The sequence below is a fragment of the Oreochromis niloticus genome, linkage group LG1 (genome assembly GCF_001858045.2).
Source record: "Oreochromis niloticus isolate F11D_XX linkage group LG1, O_niloticus_UMD_NMBU, whole genome shotgun sequence".
Taxonomy (NCBI): domain Eukaryota; kingdom Metazoa; phylum Chordata; class Actinopteri; order Cichliformes; family Cichlidae; genus Oreochromis; species Oreochromis niloticus.
The window spans coordinates 26498535-26519196 of NC_031965.2; the positions used below are offsets into that span (position 1 = coordinate 26498535).

Here is a 20662-nt window from a genome sequence, read left to right on the forward strand (position 1 = left end):
TTTGTGTGCATGTGTGTGTAAGAGGCTGATAAAGAACGTTGAGGAGGCGTATTTCTTTCTGACAATCCTTTCCAACCTGAGTGAACAGTAGATCACTTTGTGTGTGGACATGTATGGGTGTTTGTGTGTGCTTGGTGTGAGTGTGAGTATTAGATAGGTGTTCAGCGTTGTAAACAGCGAGGATTTCATAAGGTGTTGACTTCACACACACACACACACACACACACACACACACACACACACACACACAGGGAAGATGAAGAGTTCTATCTTTCTCTGTGAGCAGTGGATTGCCTTCCTCGTTCATCTAATCACGCCATCTTCTCTCCTCCGCCAAGCAATCGTTGCGCTTCGCTCGCTTTATACAGAAAGCTGCACACACACACACACACACACACACACACACACACACACACACACACACACACACACACACACACACAAACGCACATGCCCACATGCACTCTGAGCCCAGTACATAACCTGCCTAACTTGATCCACTTACTTGTAAAAAGGGTAAGCACAGAGAAACACAGGCATGACTCAAAACAACAAATTAAATCTACATTACTTGTGTGCCTGTGCATATATTTGAGTCATTTTGTGTATGTACGTATGCATGTTCAGCATAGTCCTGTTTGAAAACTTTCAATAAGTTTTTATTTGCTGAAACAAAAGCTAAACATTTTGCCATAGACCTTATCTGAATCACTTAAGTTATTATGTTAATTTTCCGATCTTGTACTCCAGTTCCAAATTTTATCAGATTAAGAGAGAAAAGAGGTTAGTTTAAGTTAGTTTAAGAAGATTAAACTCTTAAATTCCTCGCTTTTAGTAATGAACCTGTGGATTCATACAGATGTTCTATAGATAAAACAGTGTAGGCACGCACTGGTTTTTATATGTAGCCTTAGCTATACACACACACACACACACACACACACACACACACACACACACACACACACATATATATATATGTATATATACATGTACAACTTACACTTCATGTGTGTATGATAGAGTCTCAGAGTCTCAGCATGGACATAGGCCAAGTTTAGTGTGAGAGACAGGGCACAGGAGAATTTTCTTTTTCCCTACCTGGAATATGTTTGGCCCAACCAATGTTGACCACCAGCTCTCTGTCCGCCAGGTCACACAGCGTAGTCAGGGCCTTGATGTCGCTGTCTGGTACTGTCGGGTCCGGCATGGCATAAATCTTCTCTGGCTCAGCCACCAGCAGGTGAGATACGATTTTGTTATCTGCAAGGCAGCCAAAGGCAACTGACATGACCACCAGACAAGGAGAAAGACACAGAGACAGAGAAATGGTGAATTTTTGTCGTGTAAGGCTACAAGTTGTTTCACCCCAGTCCGGTACAAAAATGTGAAAGGTCATGTGCAAATCTCATATGATGGCCTGCTGGTAACACAAACGTCTTAAGCTATATTTAAGACAAACACGCATAGTGGACAAATTAAAGGAAAAATCTGAGCCCTTGACTCTTGCAATGAAGGAGATCCGGTGGATCTATTTTGATAGGGGGTGCATTTTGCTTGCATTGTTTGCGACCACATCTCCCCTTGGAGTGAAGAGTCACTGAAAATTAATGATCACCCAGGTCACTAAATTGTTCCGTAAAATGATGTATGCTTTCACCTTGGAGTCATCCCACTGAAGAACTATTGCAGATTTTGGACCAATATGTCCCATGGTGCTGTTTTTCCCTTTAATTTATCACCTGTCTGTATTCCCATACGCAAAAATGAAGCATCTGATGTAAGTTTAGACTCGTTAGGAGTATGAAACCAACACACAATTTTCAGATGTTCACGTTGGAATTAAGCATTTGTAAATTTAAAACCTTTCAACCCTTGAAGCTGCCAAAAACACACAATTCCTTTAAAAACACCAAATTTCAAGTGTTGATCTTATCTGAAAAGCCTTTTTAAAGTTTAGCACAAAAAAAAAAAAAAGGACTGCACAAAAAAAATCAAACAAGGTATTGAAATGTTTTAAATATAAGCAATTCTCCAGTGTGTGGTTATAGCCTTCTATCGCCAGTTGCATCGCCAAGATGCCCAAAACTGTTGTTTTGTAAGACAGTCTTAAGAAGTTTCACTGATACATACAGCAGGGAAAGATAACACTGAAAGCCAAACGGCTCAGCCAGTAATGGTGACATGTGGTGATGAGACCTCTATGGCCCATTAGTAACAGACTGATACCCTGCTTCCAAATTAATCCACTGACTAATCAAGCATGGGAATAATAACAGAGGATAGAAGCGCAAGAGCCAAGTGAAGGATAGAAAAAGAGAGCAAGATTAGCAATGAAAAAATGGGAAAAGATAGAAAGGTAGAAAGTGAGTCATGAACAGATTGTAAAAGACAGACAGGAGGAGTCCAGAGAGCGACAGCTAGATAGAGATAAACAGCAAGAGAGACTGAAAGAGAGTTGTGGGGATGAGTTGTGTATTGATCTAACACTGTCCACCACCCCCAATTCTCTTACATACACCCACACATACACAGTGTGTGAGTGTATACATATACTGCAGTATCTGTGGGTAAATCTTATTTAATGTTTCCCTAATTAGAATCAATGGAAGCCCATTTCCAAACCCTGGGCTATTGTTCTGTTCTCACACAATCAATGGGGACGCTGAAGCTAGGGATTGGGCAACAGATAGATAGGCTGTGTGAGTGTATCTGTGGGAGAGACCGAGGGACAGAATGTGTGTGTATTGACTGTGTGACAGAGAGAATGAACAAGAGAGATAAAGTAAGTCTATATCAACCGTAATGTATTTTTTAAAATGTGCAAATTTGTTTTTAAGTTTGACAGATTTATCCTCATGGAAATAATCATTCATATTATGGAACAGATGTAAGTAGCACAGACTAGATACATATTTTTTCCTGTATTCTCTTCCAAATTCTGATGCCTGATAAGAATAGTTTAACAAGACTAAAAAGAGTTAAATATAATTTTAAATTAAATAGCCTGCCAAGGAAGGCCTTCAGATAGCACACAAGTGCTTTGTGTAAGCAAACGCACACAGTACAAACACACACACATAGTGTACACATATTCACATTATCCCATCATTTCAATGATTAGTAGTGCAAAAGTCCCAGTAAGCTGTTGTGCAGCCATTCAGCATATTGGCCTAAACCAGAATATGCTCCAGCTTTAAGCAAAATGGGCTTTGGGGACCAAGCTGCTAAACACTGCTCAATCTGCACTGCATATGGATGTGTGTGTGTGTGTGTGTGTGTGACGTGTGTGTGGAGGCAGACGGTTAGCTAGAGAGCTAACTCTAGTTTGATGTGGTTGCCAGATTGGATTTAATCCGGATTAGAGCTCTGGCTGGTCTCCCTCCCTCCTTTTCTCTCACCCCTCTTCCCTCCTCTCTCTCTGAGAAACGGCCTTATTTAGGCTCGGTCTTTCTCCCTCTCTGTCTCTACCTGTCTCTCTGTCACTCTCACTCACTCTTTCCCTTGTTAATTTTTACTCATCAGGCTTTGGCTGTGGTTTTATTCTTTAAAAAACTGCAGCCAATCCAACCGGTGCTAAATGAATACCTTTATGGTGAAATATTACACATATAAAATGTTATGATCCCAAACTGGTAGCAGCAGAAACAGGGAGATAAACATGGTCCCAAACAGATGGGCTTCTCACTACTGTGTTTCTGTTTATGTGTGTGTGTGAGAGTTGAAACGTTTTTACCGTCCAACTGTCTCCATTAGGACAGAAACCGATGGAAAAGCAATTCCTTTCACTTAGGGGCTCTAAACAATGACTCCTGGTTACTGCTTGAGCACTGTCTACTAGGGTAATACGATATGGCTGAAAGTGATATTTTGTTGAAGATTATTTTGTGTGCAGTCAGTTGCCCGTCATTTTGTAGTTACTTCCACACACAACATCAGATCCTCTGCACATCTAGTTGTTAAAGTCAGCACGCATGCGTCCTTGAAAATCCCACGTCAACTTTGTAGAGAACAGCACCATCTTACATGCTGTTTGTAGTCAGAGCTTTTTTTTTTTGCATGTGTGTTTTCTTACATGGCTTCTTGGGGGGCAGAGCCAGCTGTGGATTCAGGTACGGGCTGTTGTCTGCATCTATCCGGCGTTTGTACTTCTGTCTTCCACCGCGAACCCTGTCCAGACGAACACCTGTGAGAATTGACAGAGACAACTATGTATCAATATAGTGTACATTACACAAAAAATAAAGACAGATTTTAACCTCTTTGAGTAGTTAATGATGGCAAGAAAAATAAGACTCGCATCTCCTTCTATGTAAGCAGATAGTAAAAGAAGGAGGGAGATGGATTTGTGATTTACAAGGCTGGGTCTGTATGTATGTACGTGTTAAGTGTCCATGTATTCACTCTTTTGTTATTCTTAGATTTGCTAAACTCACTTTTTCCCCTTTTCTTCTACAACAAGACTAATTTATAGAGGCCATTTGAGTAGAAGGCCTCTCTTGCTCACTTTGACTCTCTGGCTTTCCGACTCTTTTACTGTCTCTTGCCCAATCTTGGTCTCTCTATTGCTGTCTCTCTCTCTGTCTCGTTAATTAATTGACACAAAGGAGTCCTAATTTAATTAGACCTATCTCTCAGGGGATTGGATGTTACCGTGGTTACCACTTAAAGATGGATAAGAAAGACAGAGGTGTCATGTACCCTGGAGGAGGAGAGGAGAGGAAAGGAGAGGAGAAGAAAGGAAAGGAAAGGATAAGAGGGTTTAAGAGGATGCCAAATCTTTAGATGAGCCTAGGCTACTGCTATTAAGCAATAAAATTAGTAACTTTAGGAGGAGATACAAAATTAATTACTAGAATGGCTGCAGAATGAGGCCCACCATGTGTATCTCATCTTTTAGATATTAAATTAGTAATCAGACTTTTATACAATGAATTAAACTCACAATTTTAAAGGCTTTGGCTGATTTTAAACATTAGCTCACACTAGCACCATAAAATATACTGGATGCTGTGATATACCAAACCACATTATGTTGAGGGTGAACAGAGAGCAGGGGACAACTGCAAAGTATTAGAAAAGAGACTGAACTGTATAGTGAATGCATGTAAATTAGGTAAATAACGTTAAACACATTTTTCTGGCAGTCTTTCAGTTTTGTGCATCTATCCATCCATCCATCCATCCAACAAGTTGGAGAGAAAGAGGATGGAAGATGGAAAGGAAAGCAATAGGAGTGTGAAAGCAAGAGAGAGATTTGCTCACATAGAGAGGTTTAAATCCTCTAAAAAATGTGCTGACCACATTCATGACAACAAACCTTAAGAGATTTAACAGAAAGACTTCTATTGGCAGCAGGAGAAAAATGTCAGGGAGCATCTTTGTAAGTCGATATGTTCCCGTTTTATATGAGTTTGTTTATTCGAACATTTTGAAAACTACCTTTATTCCAAATATGTCATGGTGGCGTGAGTGCACATGGAAATATATTCATTTAAAAATTCGTAATGAGCTCAGGCAGTAGTCAAACCAGTGAACTGAACATTACATGCATCTGTGTGTATGTGTGAAAATGCTTGAGACAGGGACAGGTAGACAGAAGGGCTGACAGTCCAGGTACAGTGGGGGGGCCAGTGTCAGCAAACGGTCAAGAGACTCTTAACACCAGGGGGTACAAACCACTCACACACCCACTCTTTGCTTTTTCTAGCACATACACACTTACATGTCTACACCTCGCTAACCCACACATCTATGTTGTGTTTGGGTAAGTCCAGACAAGCAGCTTTTTCAGCTGCTACCTGCGTCAGTGGTTGGCCAAAAAAAATAAATGGGGGGCTGATAGAAACAGAGGGCAGGAAAAAGGAAAGTGTTAGGATGAGAGAAAATTATTGACTAAATGAAACAAATGGGACAAAGCTTAAAAGAAGCATGTCAGTGATTTAAAGCTTAGAGGTTACAGTTTCAAAATATAGTGACATATGTGGTGGCATCAAAAAAAAAGATTTGGGGAAAATGTTATGTTTCATGTGTCTCTGTGTGTATTTATGAAACACCTGTAACTTCTGCCTGTTCCGCTGTGCACAAAGACACTGTGCAAACCACCACAAAATACATAACTATGGTATAACTAGCCATGTTAGTAATATACTGTAAGAAAGCAGCATAATATTAAAGCAGAAGAAAACTGAATGTTATGTTACTCATGGGAGCAGTTAAACTAACTAAGGCAGTTTCCAGGTCAATCGTGTCCTTCCCTGTCAAGGACAGTAACAAAAAGCAATAAGCTTTATTAATTTCTAACCCAGATAGTGCTATTACACGGTACAGGTAGATTCTAAGGTTAAGTATTTTTCCGATATTTAGTATTGTTGTTTTTGTCTTGTTCTTTTGTTTTTTTAAATTGTATTTCTTGCATTTTCTTTCAGTGCCATACATAAAAATGGAATCATCAGCTGAGAAGGGCAGATACTCACATGTGGTATGTTGCTTTGTGAATGTATTGACAACACAGTATGTTGTATTTTTATATAAACCAACATTAAGTTGTAAGTTCAGATACTAATTTCTTATGTAATTTGTTTGCAATTTGTCTGATGTGTGCTGTAAACCAGAAAAGCTGAATGTAACAGAAGCCGGGAGAAACTGCTAGTCTTGTCACACTTTCAAACTACTTTCAGTTACATTGAGGCTTTTTTCTCTAGTACATAATATAAACTCTTACATGCAGACTCTTAATTTTACTCTTTCTCTTTCCCATATACCTAAAAGACCCAGTGCTGGGTTAAGCTCACTTCATAAAGAGCCCTCTCTAACTACCTCATCTATTTTCCACCAAATTAACTCTCTCTCAGCACTGATTAATGATCAAATCTAAATGAATCAAATTAAAAATTGAAAATTATATTTCCAAAGCCCACAAAAAAGAGACAAGAGGAAGCTAGGGGAAGAGTGAGAGTGGGCTACCTCCTTTTAACAAATGAGCCTTCAAATCATAAAGAATGGGCAAGAGGGGAGAGGAGGAAAGGAATGTGGAGAGCGGGAAGAAGAAAAGAGCAGAGAGAAAAGAGGGAAAAAGGCAACGGGAAAGTAAATTTAGCGATCAGAAAAAAAAATTAATGCATATAGAAAAAAAGGGCAAGGGCATGGAAGAACAGTATAATGTGAATTGGGAAAAATTGAGTTTGAATAAATAAAAACACATTAAGCGATTATTACAAAATAGTGTAGCAAAGGGGGAACAGAGGGAAGAAAGTAGTTTATAGGCTATGAAATTATAGGAGAAGGAGAGAGTAAGTTCCAGCTACACAACTATGCACTCAAACACACAAACAAGTATCTAACAAATACCACAATTTGTTTTGCATCACAAAACATTTTTATTATGAATGTAAGATGCACACGAAACTGCGCAATTAATACTGCATATTTACCTTTTCAAAATACAGTAGGTTAAGCTACTTGCCTTGATTATACCACTTTTGTCATAGTCTGTGCACAATCATATACACACCCAACTGACTGACTCTGTGACAGTGATGAAGGTGAATCATTCCTATCGTGGGAATATTGCTGTCTGTCAATAGCACGATCTGCACTGATCACATCAGCATAGATTTTTACACTGCACTGGCGTCGCTCTGTGTCAGCGAATGTGTGCGTGTTCTTGAACAGTTGAAGGATTACGAGCCAAATGCCTTTGACATCTAAGTGTGCATGCAAGAGAAAGACAGAGGAAAAAACAAAAGAGGATGGACAGAAAAACACAATGTGGATTGATTTCAGATGATCAATGTCATGATAAGAGAATGAAAGAAGGAAAAGAAGTGAGAGGTATGGAACAAAGTGAAGAGAGGAGTAGGTAGACAAATAAAATATATGGATTTTGGTTGGTCACACTAAAGAGAAAGAGGCATCACTAAAAAAAATAAAAAGAGGAACGCTGAAAAAGTCAAGACACAAGGAAACTGGACGAGGACAGTATAGAATGATAGAGGTGGTAGTAATTTTAAAGCTGTAAAAGAGCTGAACACCTTCTCCCTGACTCTGACCTATTGTGTGTTTTAAACTGCAGTGTTGATGAAATGACATCCAAGATTGTCCCTACGTAGGATTAAGAACTGCTCAGTGAATTGACTGGGAAAAACAACAGACCTGTTTAGATCTAGTGTGTGTTTTACAGTGTGATACATATTATCAACTATTAAGAACTGGTTAAAGCCTAAGTCCTACAGTCAAGTAATGTTTATAATCAGGGCTAGTAGTGTCCTAAAGACTAAAAAGTCTAAAGGAAATGTGAAAAAAAAAAGAAGATTATCACATTTTTTTATTATCACTATAAACCTATAGGGAAATTTGAAATGTGTTCAATACAATTGGGTTACAAAGTTACAAAGTTACAAAGTCATGTAACTGATGTTCCAATGCTTCAACATCAGAAAATCAGGTTATGCTGCTCAAATAGTAAGAAATAAAAATAAAGAAAATTGGGAGAAAAGTGTGTGCGGTGATGTTTGTTTCGACCAGAACAGATCAGAAGAGTATTGCCCAAGGCTGTGGGCAGGTGGCTGTCACTGGTGTGTGAATCTGTGAGCGTGTGTGAGCTCGAGTGCAATCCTTAAAACAACGTGGCTTTATTTTTGCTTTTTAAGGCTGTGTTCACATCTTCTGTCACTAATATTCCTCTTACATAAATAAATATCTTTGACTGTTGGATAATAAAATAAACAATCACAATCTCAGGCCTTAATTTCTTGTTCATTGAATGTGTTTCTGGATGCAGTTTCTCTCCTGTACGTGAGGAGTGTGACCGAGTGAGAGCACAAAGGTTGTCGGTGAGCGTGTGGAGCTGCTGAGTGATTTTGGGACATTTGGAATGTGTCTTTTTTACAAATTTTCTTTACACGCTGTCCTTGACGAGAACGTAGGAAAAGTTTATCTTCAGTGATTTGTTTCACCGTTATTTTTGCCTTCAACACAAATTAACGTCTCTGGTGTCATCCCTAATGAACTGCTGGAAAAAGAGCTGACCCACTTTGGAAAGTTCGCTAGTGGCTTTAGAACAGTTTGTTTCCACTGCAAAGACGTCAGACTACTGCGCATTCAGTCTCTTATGAGACAGGTGTTCATCTACCTGAATGCCTGTTTTCCAGACTCTGGAGGTATCTTTCAAAGTCAGTTATTAAAATGCCTGTTTATGAAAGCTTTGCCCGTATGAAATGTAATGTATAGAATGACATTGGACACAAATGCTATTCGTGTCTGCACAAAGGACTTCAACAAACTGAAACAGACATATGAGATGAAATGCAAGAGAGGAGCAGTGGAAAAGAAAATCAAGGTGATAGCCAGAGAGTAGCAATGACAGGTGTGCCTCAGAATCGAGGTATAACTGCATCCTTTTTGAATGTTGAAAATGGGGAAGACAACATGTTTCCAACATTGTATCTGATGGATGAGCAGTCACATATTTGTTACAGGATATCAGCTGCTTTCTCAATGAAATCTTTGGCAGACAGTCTGTCAAAGCTAGACTTTTTCCAGATGTTGATTGATTTATTAAATCTCTTCCAAAGATAAGGAGAGTGGTTTGTTATGAACAGCTGAAGAAACAAAAAAAAGGTTTAATCTGAAAAGGATACTAAATTGAGGAGGAAATATTGAGGAAAACTACAGTAAAAAATCCTGAGCACAGAAGGTGGTCTTCTCTTGGAAGCATTTCATTATCCTCTTTTTCTTCTTTCTGCTTGTTATGAAGGTTTTAAGAATGGGAACATTAAACATCAATGGGAGCAAGGATAGAGAAAGGCGAGCAGTAACAGCCGAGCTTAGTGGAAATAAAAACAATGATATGATCCTTTTACAGGAAACACAGCGTATTAGATAATGAAGCTGAAGGAGGAATTGGTTTGACGGGGCAGTGTTTTCTTAGTTATGGCACTAATCTCAGTGTGGGCTGTAGCAGTTTTATTTTCTTCATTCAGCATCTTCATTTTAATAAATGCTTCAATGTGTGAATATTTCAGCTGACAAGAATACAGGGGAAGCTTGGCGATCTGGGTAACAGGGCTTGGGATAATGGACGGAAGGCTTTAGGCAGGTTTGCTGCTTTCCAGGAGACCACCATCTCTTTTCATGAACTTGAGGTTCATCTCAGGTTGTTGGGCTTCCTGACAAATTTCAGAAGAAATTCTAGACAATGCTGGAAAAAGGAGCTATAAGAAGTTCTGACAGACTGTTTAGACTGAGCTACAGTGAAGGGCAGCCCTGACATTGCTACCCAAAAACGAGGTCTCGACTAGCTAAAGAACTGAAGATGAGTTTAACTGCTATGTACAGACTGTAAAATTTGTGTTAAATGTGTTTATGTAACAGACTTAAGGATTACACGTCAATCATGTCAATTAAACATCATTTCCTAAATGGATTATAATGAATAATTTGATGTTGATTTTTTGGATTTGAGAATTCCAGAAAATTAAGACATTTTTGATTTGTTTAAACTCCAGGACCAGGAAAAGGCATTTCATAGAGTTGATCATTATTTTTTATTTAGAATATTAGAGATCTTTAGTTTGGGCAAAACTTTGATTATTTGGATCAGGTTGTTGAATTCAGGGACCACTGTTATTCTAAAGTGGGGGAAGGACTTAGCCAACTTGTCCCTATTCAAAGAGGCATCAGGCAGGGATGTCCAGAGTTGACCTTTGCGAATGAAGTAATAATCACAGTGAGCTTGTCAGCTATATGCTGATGATGTGACACTTTTTATAGCTGGCCAAAAGGACATCAGCATTTTTGGACAGAAACTGGCACTATATGAACAAGCATCTACTGTTGGTTCAAAGATAATTTTAAAAGACAGCCTTTTTTATTTTTAATCCAAAGTACTGTGTGACCTAGCCAAGTAAGATGTATCTGATTCACTTTCTAATACGTCAGGCTAACATAAGCTGATGTGAAGATCAGATCAAAGTGATATGATCTGTAAAAAAAATTAAAAAAAATAATATAAAATAAAATTTGTGTATTATAAAATGTTATCTGACACTGAAGATTTTGTTTCTGTTTGGGGAGTCATTAATGTCCAATGTAACTGGTGTCCTTTGCAATGTAATGGCATATTATCTGACTTGTGGGTTTTATTATTTCACTGAATGCAGGTATGTTATTTATTTATTTTTGTGTATTTATTCTTGTGAATTTTGGGTAGTGGGTTGGGCTGAAATCGTACATATGTTAAAGTTTTGTTTTAATTATGTTTGCTGGTAAAGAATTATGCCAATGAAGGGTTTGTCAAAGGTTTAAAGGTCTCCTCTCTTCCCCTCATCTCAAAAAGAAAGTGTATGTGAGAGAAAGTGGACCACTTAGGCAGATCTCTCGTCACACCACCTCCATTATCGCTCTTTTCTAGCTGGGATGCAACTAGATGCCATTTGCACACACACGCACTCGCACACACTCATGCAGGACAGACGCTACAGGGCCAGATTTAGCTACAAGTTTCCCAAGGGGGAACACCAGACGCCACCAGTTGTCTGGCGCTCTCCTCCTTTGTTTCCCCTCTCTTCTTGTCTCATTCCCTCTCTCCATCAGCCACTCTCTTCGTCCTCTGTATTGTTTCTTTTTAGCTTCTTCTATGATCCTGTTTATTCACTGACCCTTAAACTGCTCCTGGTCGTTTCATCATTTTTTAACCTTTAATAACTCGCATCTTTCAAGACATGACTCATTTTTTTTTTTTTAAAAGAAAGAAATGATCTTTATATGTTTATCAGCCAATTGTTTTCAACACAGTGTGTATAAATGCATGTGTGTCGAGTGATGAAATTGGACAGCAGCAGTCAAGATCACTGAGCTGTGAGGGGAGTTATGATGCACACTACACCAGCTGCATATACCCACACCAAACACACCCTCACAGACTGGGGCCTTCCACCCGATCTCCCTCATTAGGTCTTAGGGGCCGTGGGGAGCATGGCCAAAGTTGGCACAGATTGTTAATGTGTGTGTATATATGTGCATGTGTGGGGCATTATGCCAAGGTTTATATTTGCAGTCCGTGGACTTGTCCCTCTAGTAGTCTACCATCTGAATCCAGCTGGCCGTTAATGGCATTATAGAAATGGAGGCTTTGGTTTTGGATTCAACACATTCTGTCTGTTTAACCACAATTCATCAGACGTGGCATCATCAAAGCTGCTGTTGTAAGAGAGCAAATCTGTCAGTATGAGCATATGTACAGTACGCACGCCTACTGAATATTGCTGGCTCCTGGGTTGTGTGTCTCTGCCAAAGTGTTTCATGTTCAAATGTCTGATCTGTGTTTTGTTGTTCATGATCATTCTATGCATTACTGCTGATGTTGAATGCATTATGTCTGTCTTGTCTTGCCATTTGAGCACGGAGAGTAAGAACCGACAGCAACATTGTAACTACTGTTGCTTTTTTGCAGATTTTTTTTAAAATAGTCATTTAAATAAAATAAAACCTGGGATTGTTAAAAATCTCTTTCAACCTTCTTTAATTTTAATATTTTAATTTTTACACATTTTTTTTCTACCTGCAATCACACCCTTGTTCTCTCACTACCACTCCCCTCTCTCTAGGCAGATTTAAGTCCCGCCTCATGACCTTTTGGTCTTCAGCTGACGCATCATTATGACCTCATTAAAAATGGACAGACAGCCATTGCCAGAGGGGTAGTTCTCATAATGTAACCAGGCCATTTAATTGCCTTGCTCCAGAAATTAGCTGCTACATATTGGTGGGTGGGTGCCCTGTATTTGTTCCTTCCTTCAGTTTATCCCCTGCTCGCTTACTCCTCGCCTCCTCTTGTCCTCACAGTGGTGGCTGAGAAAATCCAATATTTCACACGGACAAGTGGGAGTGCATTCACATGATCAGGTGTGTGTTTAAGAGAACATGTAAAGAAAGAACTCGACTCGGAGTTGGTTTACTGACCCTCTGGCCCCTATTCTCCTCTTCTTTCTCAGTCTCTCACAAACACACACACTTCCTTGCTGCCTCGCTTGCTCTTCATCTCACCCTCTCTGTCTCCCAGGGCGACAAAGCTAATTTGAGGCTGATCTTGCCCTAAGGGGTAAACTACAGCATCTACACACACAGAAAGACACACACTACTCCATGTTCTCCTGCCCACTCCACCCTTACCACTTTATCTTCACCTTTCTACCGTGAGCTAGCCCCTGACAACCATAGTTAGCCCTGATACTAACTGATCTAGCCACTTACCATTAATATCTATGCAATTTTGCAGTAACACTGCTTACAGTTAGAAGGGCAATATGATACATGGCAGGCAATGCTCCAAAATTAGTGTTTTTTGTATATGAAATAGATCCATTGTTTGATTTATTAAGATGTTTACCTGGGTAGATTAATGATCTTAATTAATTTTGATGCTCTGAAATGCTGAGAAGACATCATTTAGAAAACTCTTTAATGAACTCACCTATTTTGCAAGGAAAACAAGAAATAACATAAAGATTAAAATATTCACAAGGTTTCACAAAGTAAAAAACTTTTCTTTTATAGTTTAGCAATAGGAAATCACAACTTTTTTTCCTGATATTGCATGGTTAATATTTTAAGTCTTTAAAGTCCTTTCAGTAAATTTTTCCAGACAAAGTGTGGGTCATGATGCGTTTAATGTCTTGACCAAATTTAAGGGAAAAAAAATGGAAAGTGGAAAATTTGAGAAAATCAGCAAGATTTACTAGTTCTTTAAAAATGACAATAATTTGTATATTTTAACAGAACACCTCCAGCAGAGTAAAACTAAGGTGAAGGAAAATGTTCAGTTCTTTTATATAGCTGTTGATCATTTCAAATTTCCCAAGGGTTCAAAAGGAATTAAAACATGGAAATAGGGGGAAATGGATGTATCAATTTTCCAAATGACCTTTATTCATATGTAGAGCGGGAACCCCTGTATTAAATTCACACATTGCACAACAAATGGGGTGGCTGTGGTCTGTCATGTTGATGTATAGATATGTGGGCCGATGTGTGTGTGCATGATATATGTGTGTAAAGTACGGAGGCAGAGGCAACAAAAGGCAGCTATTTGTTTCCCTGCTTGGGACAGAAAAACACCGATACAATATCCCTCGGCTACATATAGCACATTCCTTTACAATAAAATAAGTGGTTATCTATGAGACTTAAGAGCACGTCAGCGCATCTGGTTTTGTTTTCCCTAGATTCCAACTTTTACACAAACTATAGAAGAAAATAAAATTACTTAAAACTGTTGTATTAATAACAAAATGTTAATATAAATAAAGTGCCTTGTGTGACTTTTTTAGACAAGGGTAATGTGGTTTCTTTGTGAAGCAGGAGGATGCAGCCTCAGCTGTGTAAACTGTGAGACTGGTGAAACTGCCAATAATACATGCTATTACACGTGTGTGTGCGTGTTTGTGGCCACATACACATACTCGAGACAAAACAGGAGATGAGACATAGGTTCTGCCTACGTCAGATCAACTGGGAGAACAAACGCTACGACAGCAGCTTGTTGGGAGTGTGTGTGTTTGTGTGTCTCCTTCTGTGAGTGTGTTTGAGTGGAAGAAAGAGAGCGGCAGAGGTGAGCGCTTCTACACTGAAAAGAAACTTCGGGATAATTCTGAAGCTCACAGTGAAAAGTTTCCTAAATTTCATATTTCCTTTGGGGTGTTCATACAATGAAGACAAGGTTCTTGTCTTTCAAGATTTCATTATGTATACAGCTATAATTTTATACTTTTTAAAATCTCCAGTACATAAAGATGTAAATAAATTCAAAAGATGTGTATAGAAAGCTCAATGTGGTGTCATGCTTTTGTTTTCTTTCTATAACATTTTACCTCAGACTGTAACGGTTTCACATTATGATGTCTGAATGGATAAAAAGCAGCGGTATGAGCATTATGGTCCCGACAGGATGCACAAAAACATGAAGGACAGTGGCTATAAGACATTAAAAAAAACATCAGAAAGGGTACAGTAATAATGAGCGGGAGAACAGTAGGGCTAGATGAAGACAGAAATGGATGGAGGAAGGGCTGGCAGGCGTCGGCACAGGCATGCTCCCTGACCACTGTAGGGAAGGGGGCGTAGGCCAGGTCTCCCATCAATTACAACCTTGACCCTCCTCTCTTCTACTCTTTCTCTCTCACACGCTTTCTGCTTCATTCAACTATCCTCCCCCTGCCTCTCATCCTCCCTTGGTCCCTCTCCTCCGCTCCTATAAATCAATCTCTCTCCCCCCTCCATCCCTTCCTCGTTCTCCTCCCCTCGGTTTCTCGCACCTTCCCCCTTCCTCTATCCCTCTTTCTCTCTCTCAGTCTTTCTCTTTAACACTCGCCACTCCTCTCTCTCCTTTCATCGTTGGAAGTGCAGTGGGAGTAAAAAGGTCAGAGGTGGGCAGACAAGAGGGAGAGAAAGAGGCAAAAGGCAACATGGGAGTGTGAAAATGAGAGAGTGAGTGTATTTAATCAAAGTGGTGTGGGGGCAGATAATACCGCTTGTGTTTCTTTTACCTTTCAACACCACCGAACAACTGCTGAGCGTCGCAGTTAACCTGAAATTTGTATCTTTATTTGAGCAAACCAAAATTAAAAGCCATGTATACAGTGTCGGTTAATGGGTCTGCGTGTGTAACATGCCCTTATAAATTTCTGTGTGTAACTTGTGAATTTGGACGTTAACGTAGCGTTGTTCAACACGTTTATACAAATGAGTAAGCTAATACAATGTTGTGTGAAAATTTGCTTAAGATGCAGAATATCTAATTGACGTTAAAATGCTACATGTAGCACATTTAGCCGAGAAATATAAAGAAGAGACCTTTTCCCTTACCCTCCCTCAGCATGCCAACAGTCAGACACTTCATGAAGCGGCAGGCCTGGCACGACTTGCGTCTCCTCTTGGTGATCTCGCACTCATTGGTGGCTGGACAGCTGTACTCAATGTTGCCTGCGGCACGTAGACATGTTGGAGAAAGATAGACAGAAAGGTTTCATTTCAGATAGACACGTTATCACAAACACAGAGCACACAGACACATGTATGCAATAAAATAAACCATAAAATGATGAATATGGACAGAACCTCACAGCAAAAAGGCCCCCGGTTTTGGCCTTCTTGGTGGGTTTATGTGGACTTTGCATATTCTCTTCTTGTCAATTTTCATTTATCCATAGGTTTGGATGGGAATGTAGGTGGTTGTCTGCCTCTCTGTTCTAGCCTTATGACTGGCAACCTATCCTGGTTGTACCCTGCATCTTGCCCTGTAGCACCTGGGATATGCTCCAGCATCCCTTTGACCCTCGCTGGATAAGCAGTTAGGAAAATAGATGGATGGATGGATTGAGCTACCTCTGTCTTGACCTTTGACAGACCTGCAGTATTTTGACCTGAAAGTGTACTGATATACGTAGGCTGTGTCAGATAAACGTGGCATATAAGCACTTGACAGGAGGAATATGTCACCAAGTTCTGCACAGACCTGAAAGAAGGCTTTCGTGCTAGCATTACGGGTGTTAGCCACAAACTAATCTAATGTCATATGTGTGCAGTGTCATGCAGAGCACCAAGTGATTTCATTACTGAAAAATAAGGTTGAGAGTGGCTTTTAGATGGGCGAGGAGACAAGCGTTTACCAGTGTTTATTAAACTGCCCTAAATCTTGCCCATTTTTAAATGTTTTTCAATTAATTATTCAAAATGTTTCTGTTTTATTTTACTAGAAAATTAGTTGCCAGGAACACCACCTGTATTGTTGTTTAAAAAACACAGAAGTGTATCTGTGTATGTACTAACAGAGGTGATGTGTCTACGTTACACGAGACCATAAAGCCAACTAAGATTGCGTGACTTAGCAGCAGGACAGGCGGTGACACTTGGATGCAGTGTTGAAAGCAAGATTATTAACCTTTGTTAAGTCTATTAACTTCACAACCGAGGCCAACCAAAACATCACTCTGATTGTGAGTCTAATAGCACTTCTGTGGGTACTTTACTCTTTCTCATACGTACTATATTATAGTAGTATATTGTCATATTTTTTATTTCTTTATACCTTTTATATCTTTTGCATTTTACTAAAATATACTGTACATCTAAATGAGACATTTTAACATCTTTTTTGGGTCCTGTGGCCATTTTCCTCTCATTTTTTTCCTTCTCACTTGTTAGTCTTATTATTTGCAGCTCCATTTCTGCTCATTTCCTCCACTTAGCGATTTGCTTACTCCCAGTTCAGAAGAAAACATAGTTATGGATTCGTTGGAACAGCTTGAATTGTTACAGATTGCCCAACTTGATTCTATGTTCAGGTTTATTTATCAGTATTAAGACCTGCATTCGGATGTGAAAAGAAAAATATCCCTTTCTCTTTCACCAATGCCCACCTGATAACTACAGTATTCCAGCAAGCCAATACATCTCCCACTGAAACAGAGTAAACAGTGATTACTATTGACTGCTGCTGTGGAAAGGATGTTTTCTCATTACTGGCCTGATTAAGAGGCTAGTTAGCTTGGGAAAACGCTAAATGCACAAACACTTCTTAATGGGTAACAAGACACCCATTAATTGGCCTTGTTAGTTAAAGTAAAGGCTAAACATGCTAAATGCTGAGGGAACCCTTACAGTCTAATGGACACTATAAGTGGGACTAGTTAGCTTATACACGAGCTTTACATGCTGATCATACATGAGGAGTAGAATAATTCAGCAATTAAGACGGACACTAAGGCTAAATGTGCTAATGAAACAGAATCTGAATGCATTAATGGGCCTTGCCATTTCAAGAAAACTAGCAAGGGCTGCTAAATTGTTAACCGCAGCAAAGAGCCACTTATACAGCTGGCAGCATTGAGAATAAATATTTAAAACCCTCACTGTGATGAAAAATGTTAACAGCTACACATGCTGATTGCTACTGTGAAGGTAAGTGTTAACAGGCAATAACAAAAACCCATATAATTTATTGATTAAAGTGACAGCCAAGACAGAAACATCTGTGAGACTTCAGATTACAGTACCTAACTGCAACAATACCTAGCACAAAATCTGTGGACTTGTTATACACATATTTATGCAAAATGTAGTTTACATCAGTCTAATTCATACACATTCAAAGGTGTCTGTTACAGCTCATGTGATAAATAAACATGCACTGTATGCTGAATCCCTTTGCATGCTCAGACACATATATGCATCAGAGAAGGTGTATAGGGCAGGAAATACATTTGAAAGGTTTATAACAGAATCTCACTCCTCTCTTTATTTCTCTCTTTATGTGTCTTACAGTGCACAGGAGTAAGCTTAGATCAGAGAGGGTCTTGGAGGCTCCTGTGTAAAAAAGGTGAGTTTGTATGTGTGTGTTTATGTGAATGACGGGGTATATACGAGGGCCTTAAATCCCCTGCAATCTCTTTTGAGATGTTGGTATGTCCACCCTGCTGCATGACAATTGATCACTATTGTACCGATCATGTAATGTGAATGTTACTGTGTGTTTTGGCTTGCCATCCCCTATGCTTTATCTCTTTTGCCTCTCCTAGCCTGATACCTATAACCTCTCTTTCTCATATACCTTTTGCCTTAGCACAACAGAAAATATGGGTAGAAGGCAGAGTAGAGTTGAAAAATGGATGAGGGTTCTAAGTCAAATCTGAATTCACCACAACGCAACTCCTGCACAAAGTATGGATTTTGTAATATTCATTTAAAAAAGAAAACACACAAATGTGTATTTATGCCTCCTGAACTATTGAGAAATGTGTCTATTACTGAATAAACATCTTTAAGTCAATATGGGTAATACTTAATACTACCCTAACGATTTCTCTTTAGTCTCCCATCTAACATTTTTACTGCACATTTTGACTGCTCTTTGTGTGAACATCACTATCCCCTTTTTCATCTTGCTCTTTCATGCTCTCCACCGCCTTTCTTTTTCCACTCTTGTTGGCTCTCTCTTTCCATTTCATTGCCCTATACCTCCCTTTTCCATACTTTGCCCTCCTCTTCACTCCCCTTTATCCCCCTCTCTCAATAAGGGAGTGATAGATGCAGGTTGTCAGGTGTCGCTGGACTGACGCCACAGAAACAGCAGCTGCCAGAGCCACTTCCTCCACGCTGCGACACACACATGCACAAACGTGCCAGCACGCACATACCCCTAATTCCTTCCTACATCCATGTGCCCAGTCCACCCTCCCCTTTCCTCCTTTTCTCTCATTCCTTGTCTCAACTTATTGTTTATCTGCACCTCTTCTCTCCGCTCTTCTCCTTTCCTCTCCTACCCCATGCACTCCTCCCTGTCCAGCTGGAGGTGTTTTTTTGGTGATTACCTGCGGTTTTATTGGCTAATGGGTTGAAACATACCAATATGTCTGCTGCTGCCCATCTGAGGCTGGCCCTGCTTTCCTGCCAGGACGCACACACTAACACACAACCATGCATAGGAATATGTGCACAGACGTGCACATAAACTTGCATTTGGATGAACAGAAGCCCACACGCAGAAGCTGAACATCCACAGTATCTGAGGATGAGTTGCTGTGTGTGGTAGCCAAAAATAATGTCATGACCCAATTGGTCCAGTGGATCCAAGAAAGCTCAGTTTGCAACAAATCATTAACAGTAGTGCTATAGCACAATAATAAGTTAAAATATTACATTACCATTAAAATTTTGAAAAGTAAAATAATAATTAAAGTAGTTAGTTACTCAACCTTTAAGGTTAGAACAAGAAGTGTTGATAAATATTCCTAATTGAGCATGTTTTAAATATGGCTTTCCATATTTTCCCTCAAGAACAACTCTATCCACAGCCTCTAATTTTCCCTTTTTTATAATGTGTAACAAATCTGCAACATGAAAATGGTGTGTTACAAATATATAAAAAAACAAACAAACAATGAAATTAGAAGAGAAAGGGACATCTCACTGCTTTCAAGTTACTTAATGTCACACTAAAATGAGGTTTTCCAGTCAAAACAGCATCCTTATCTATATGTTATCTGGGCTATTGTACTTAATATGTAGCTGTGTCCTAACCTAAGCTTTAACAAACCAAATAAATGAAATGAAACATAGAGTTCATCAACTATTTGACACCACCGCAGTGACAGATGAATTAAGGGTTAAACCTATCCACATAAATATTCCATGGCTATATGCGTGTTGTTGTCTGTGTTTGACTGAGCTTCTGTGAGTTTAGGTGTGTGTATGCATGTCTCTGCCTTTGTCGCCACGCGCGTGTGCTCTAATCTATTTGTCAGGACTGCACCGTGTCCTGATCTCATCCTATAATAAACACATACAGGTCATTTCCAGGTAGTGGTGACCATCTTGTGAATGTAGGACTTCCACCCCCTCACATCTTCCTGTCTCTCTCTGTCTCTGGGGCTTTACTGGGAAAGCTGCTTATCAGAGGCAAAAGAAAGCACCGACAGATAGGTGGATGGATGGAAAGGCAGATAGATGAATCCTGTCTGATATGACTGACTGACTGACTGACTCAATGGATCGATGATGGCTGGCTGACTAGTAGTGTGCTTATTGCAGTAGCAGACTGACTGACAAGTGGGCTGTCCTGCTGACAGATGGGGCCTGTTAGTTATTTTTAAAAAACTTGAGCAAA

The 20662-nt window shown here is 39.5% G+C and overlaps 1 protein-coding gene across 9 annotated transcripts in view; it reads right to left on the reverse strand.

Moving 5' to 3' along the window:
- The window catches only part of esrrga (estrogen-related receptor gamma a), a 173941-nt gene that overhangs the window by 27653 nt on the left and 125626 nt on the right, over positions 1 to 20662 (reverse strand). For 6 of the 9 annotated variants that reach the window (XM_019359712.2, XM_019359730.2, XM_019359727.2 and 3 more), the window contains 3 exons: positions 15853 to 15981; positions 4076 to 4186; positions 1102 to 1284 (listed from right to left, as the gene is read on the reverse strand). In XM_019359712.2, the coding sequence (XP_019215257.1) occupies positions 1102 to 1284; positions 4076 to 4186; positions 15853 to 15981 (423 nt within the window). The remainder of the gene's footprint in view (positions 1 to 1101; positions 1285 to 4075; positions 4187 to 15852; positions 15982 to 20662) is intronic. The other 3 variants (XM_019359718.2, XM_019359719.2, XM_013277061.3) reach the window with 3 other exon arrangements.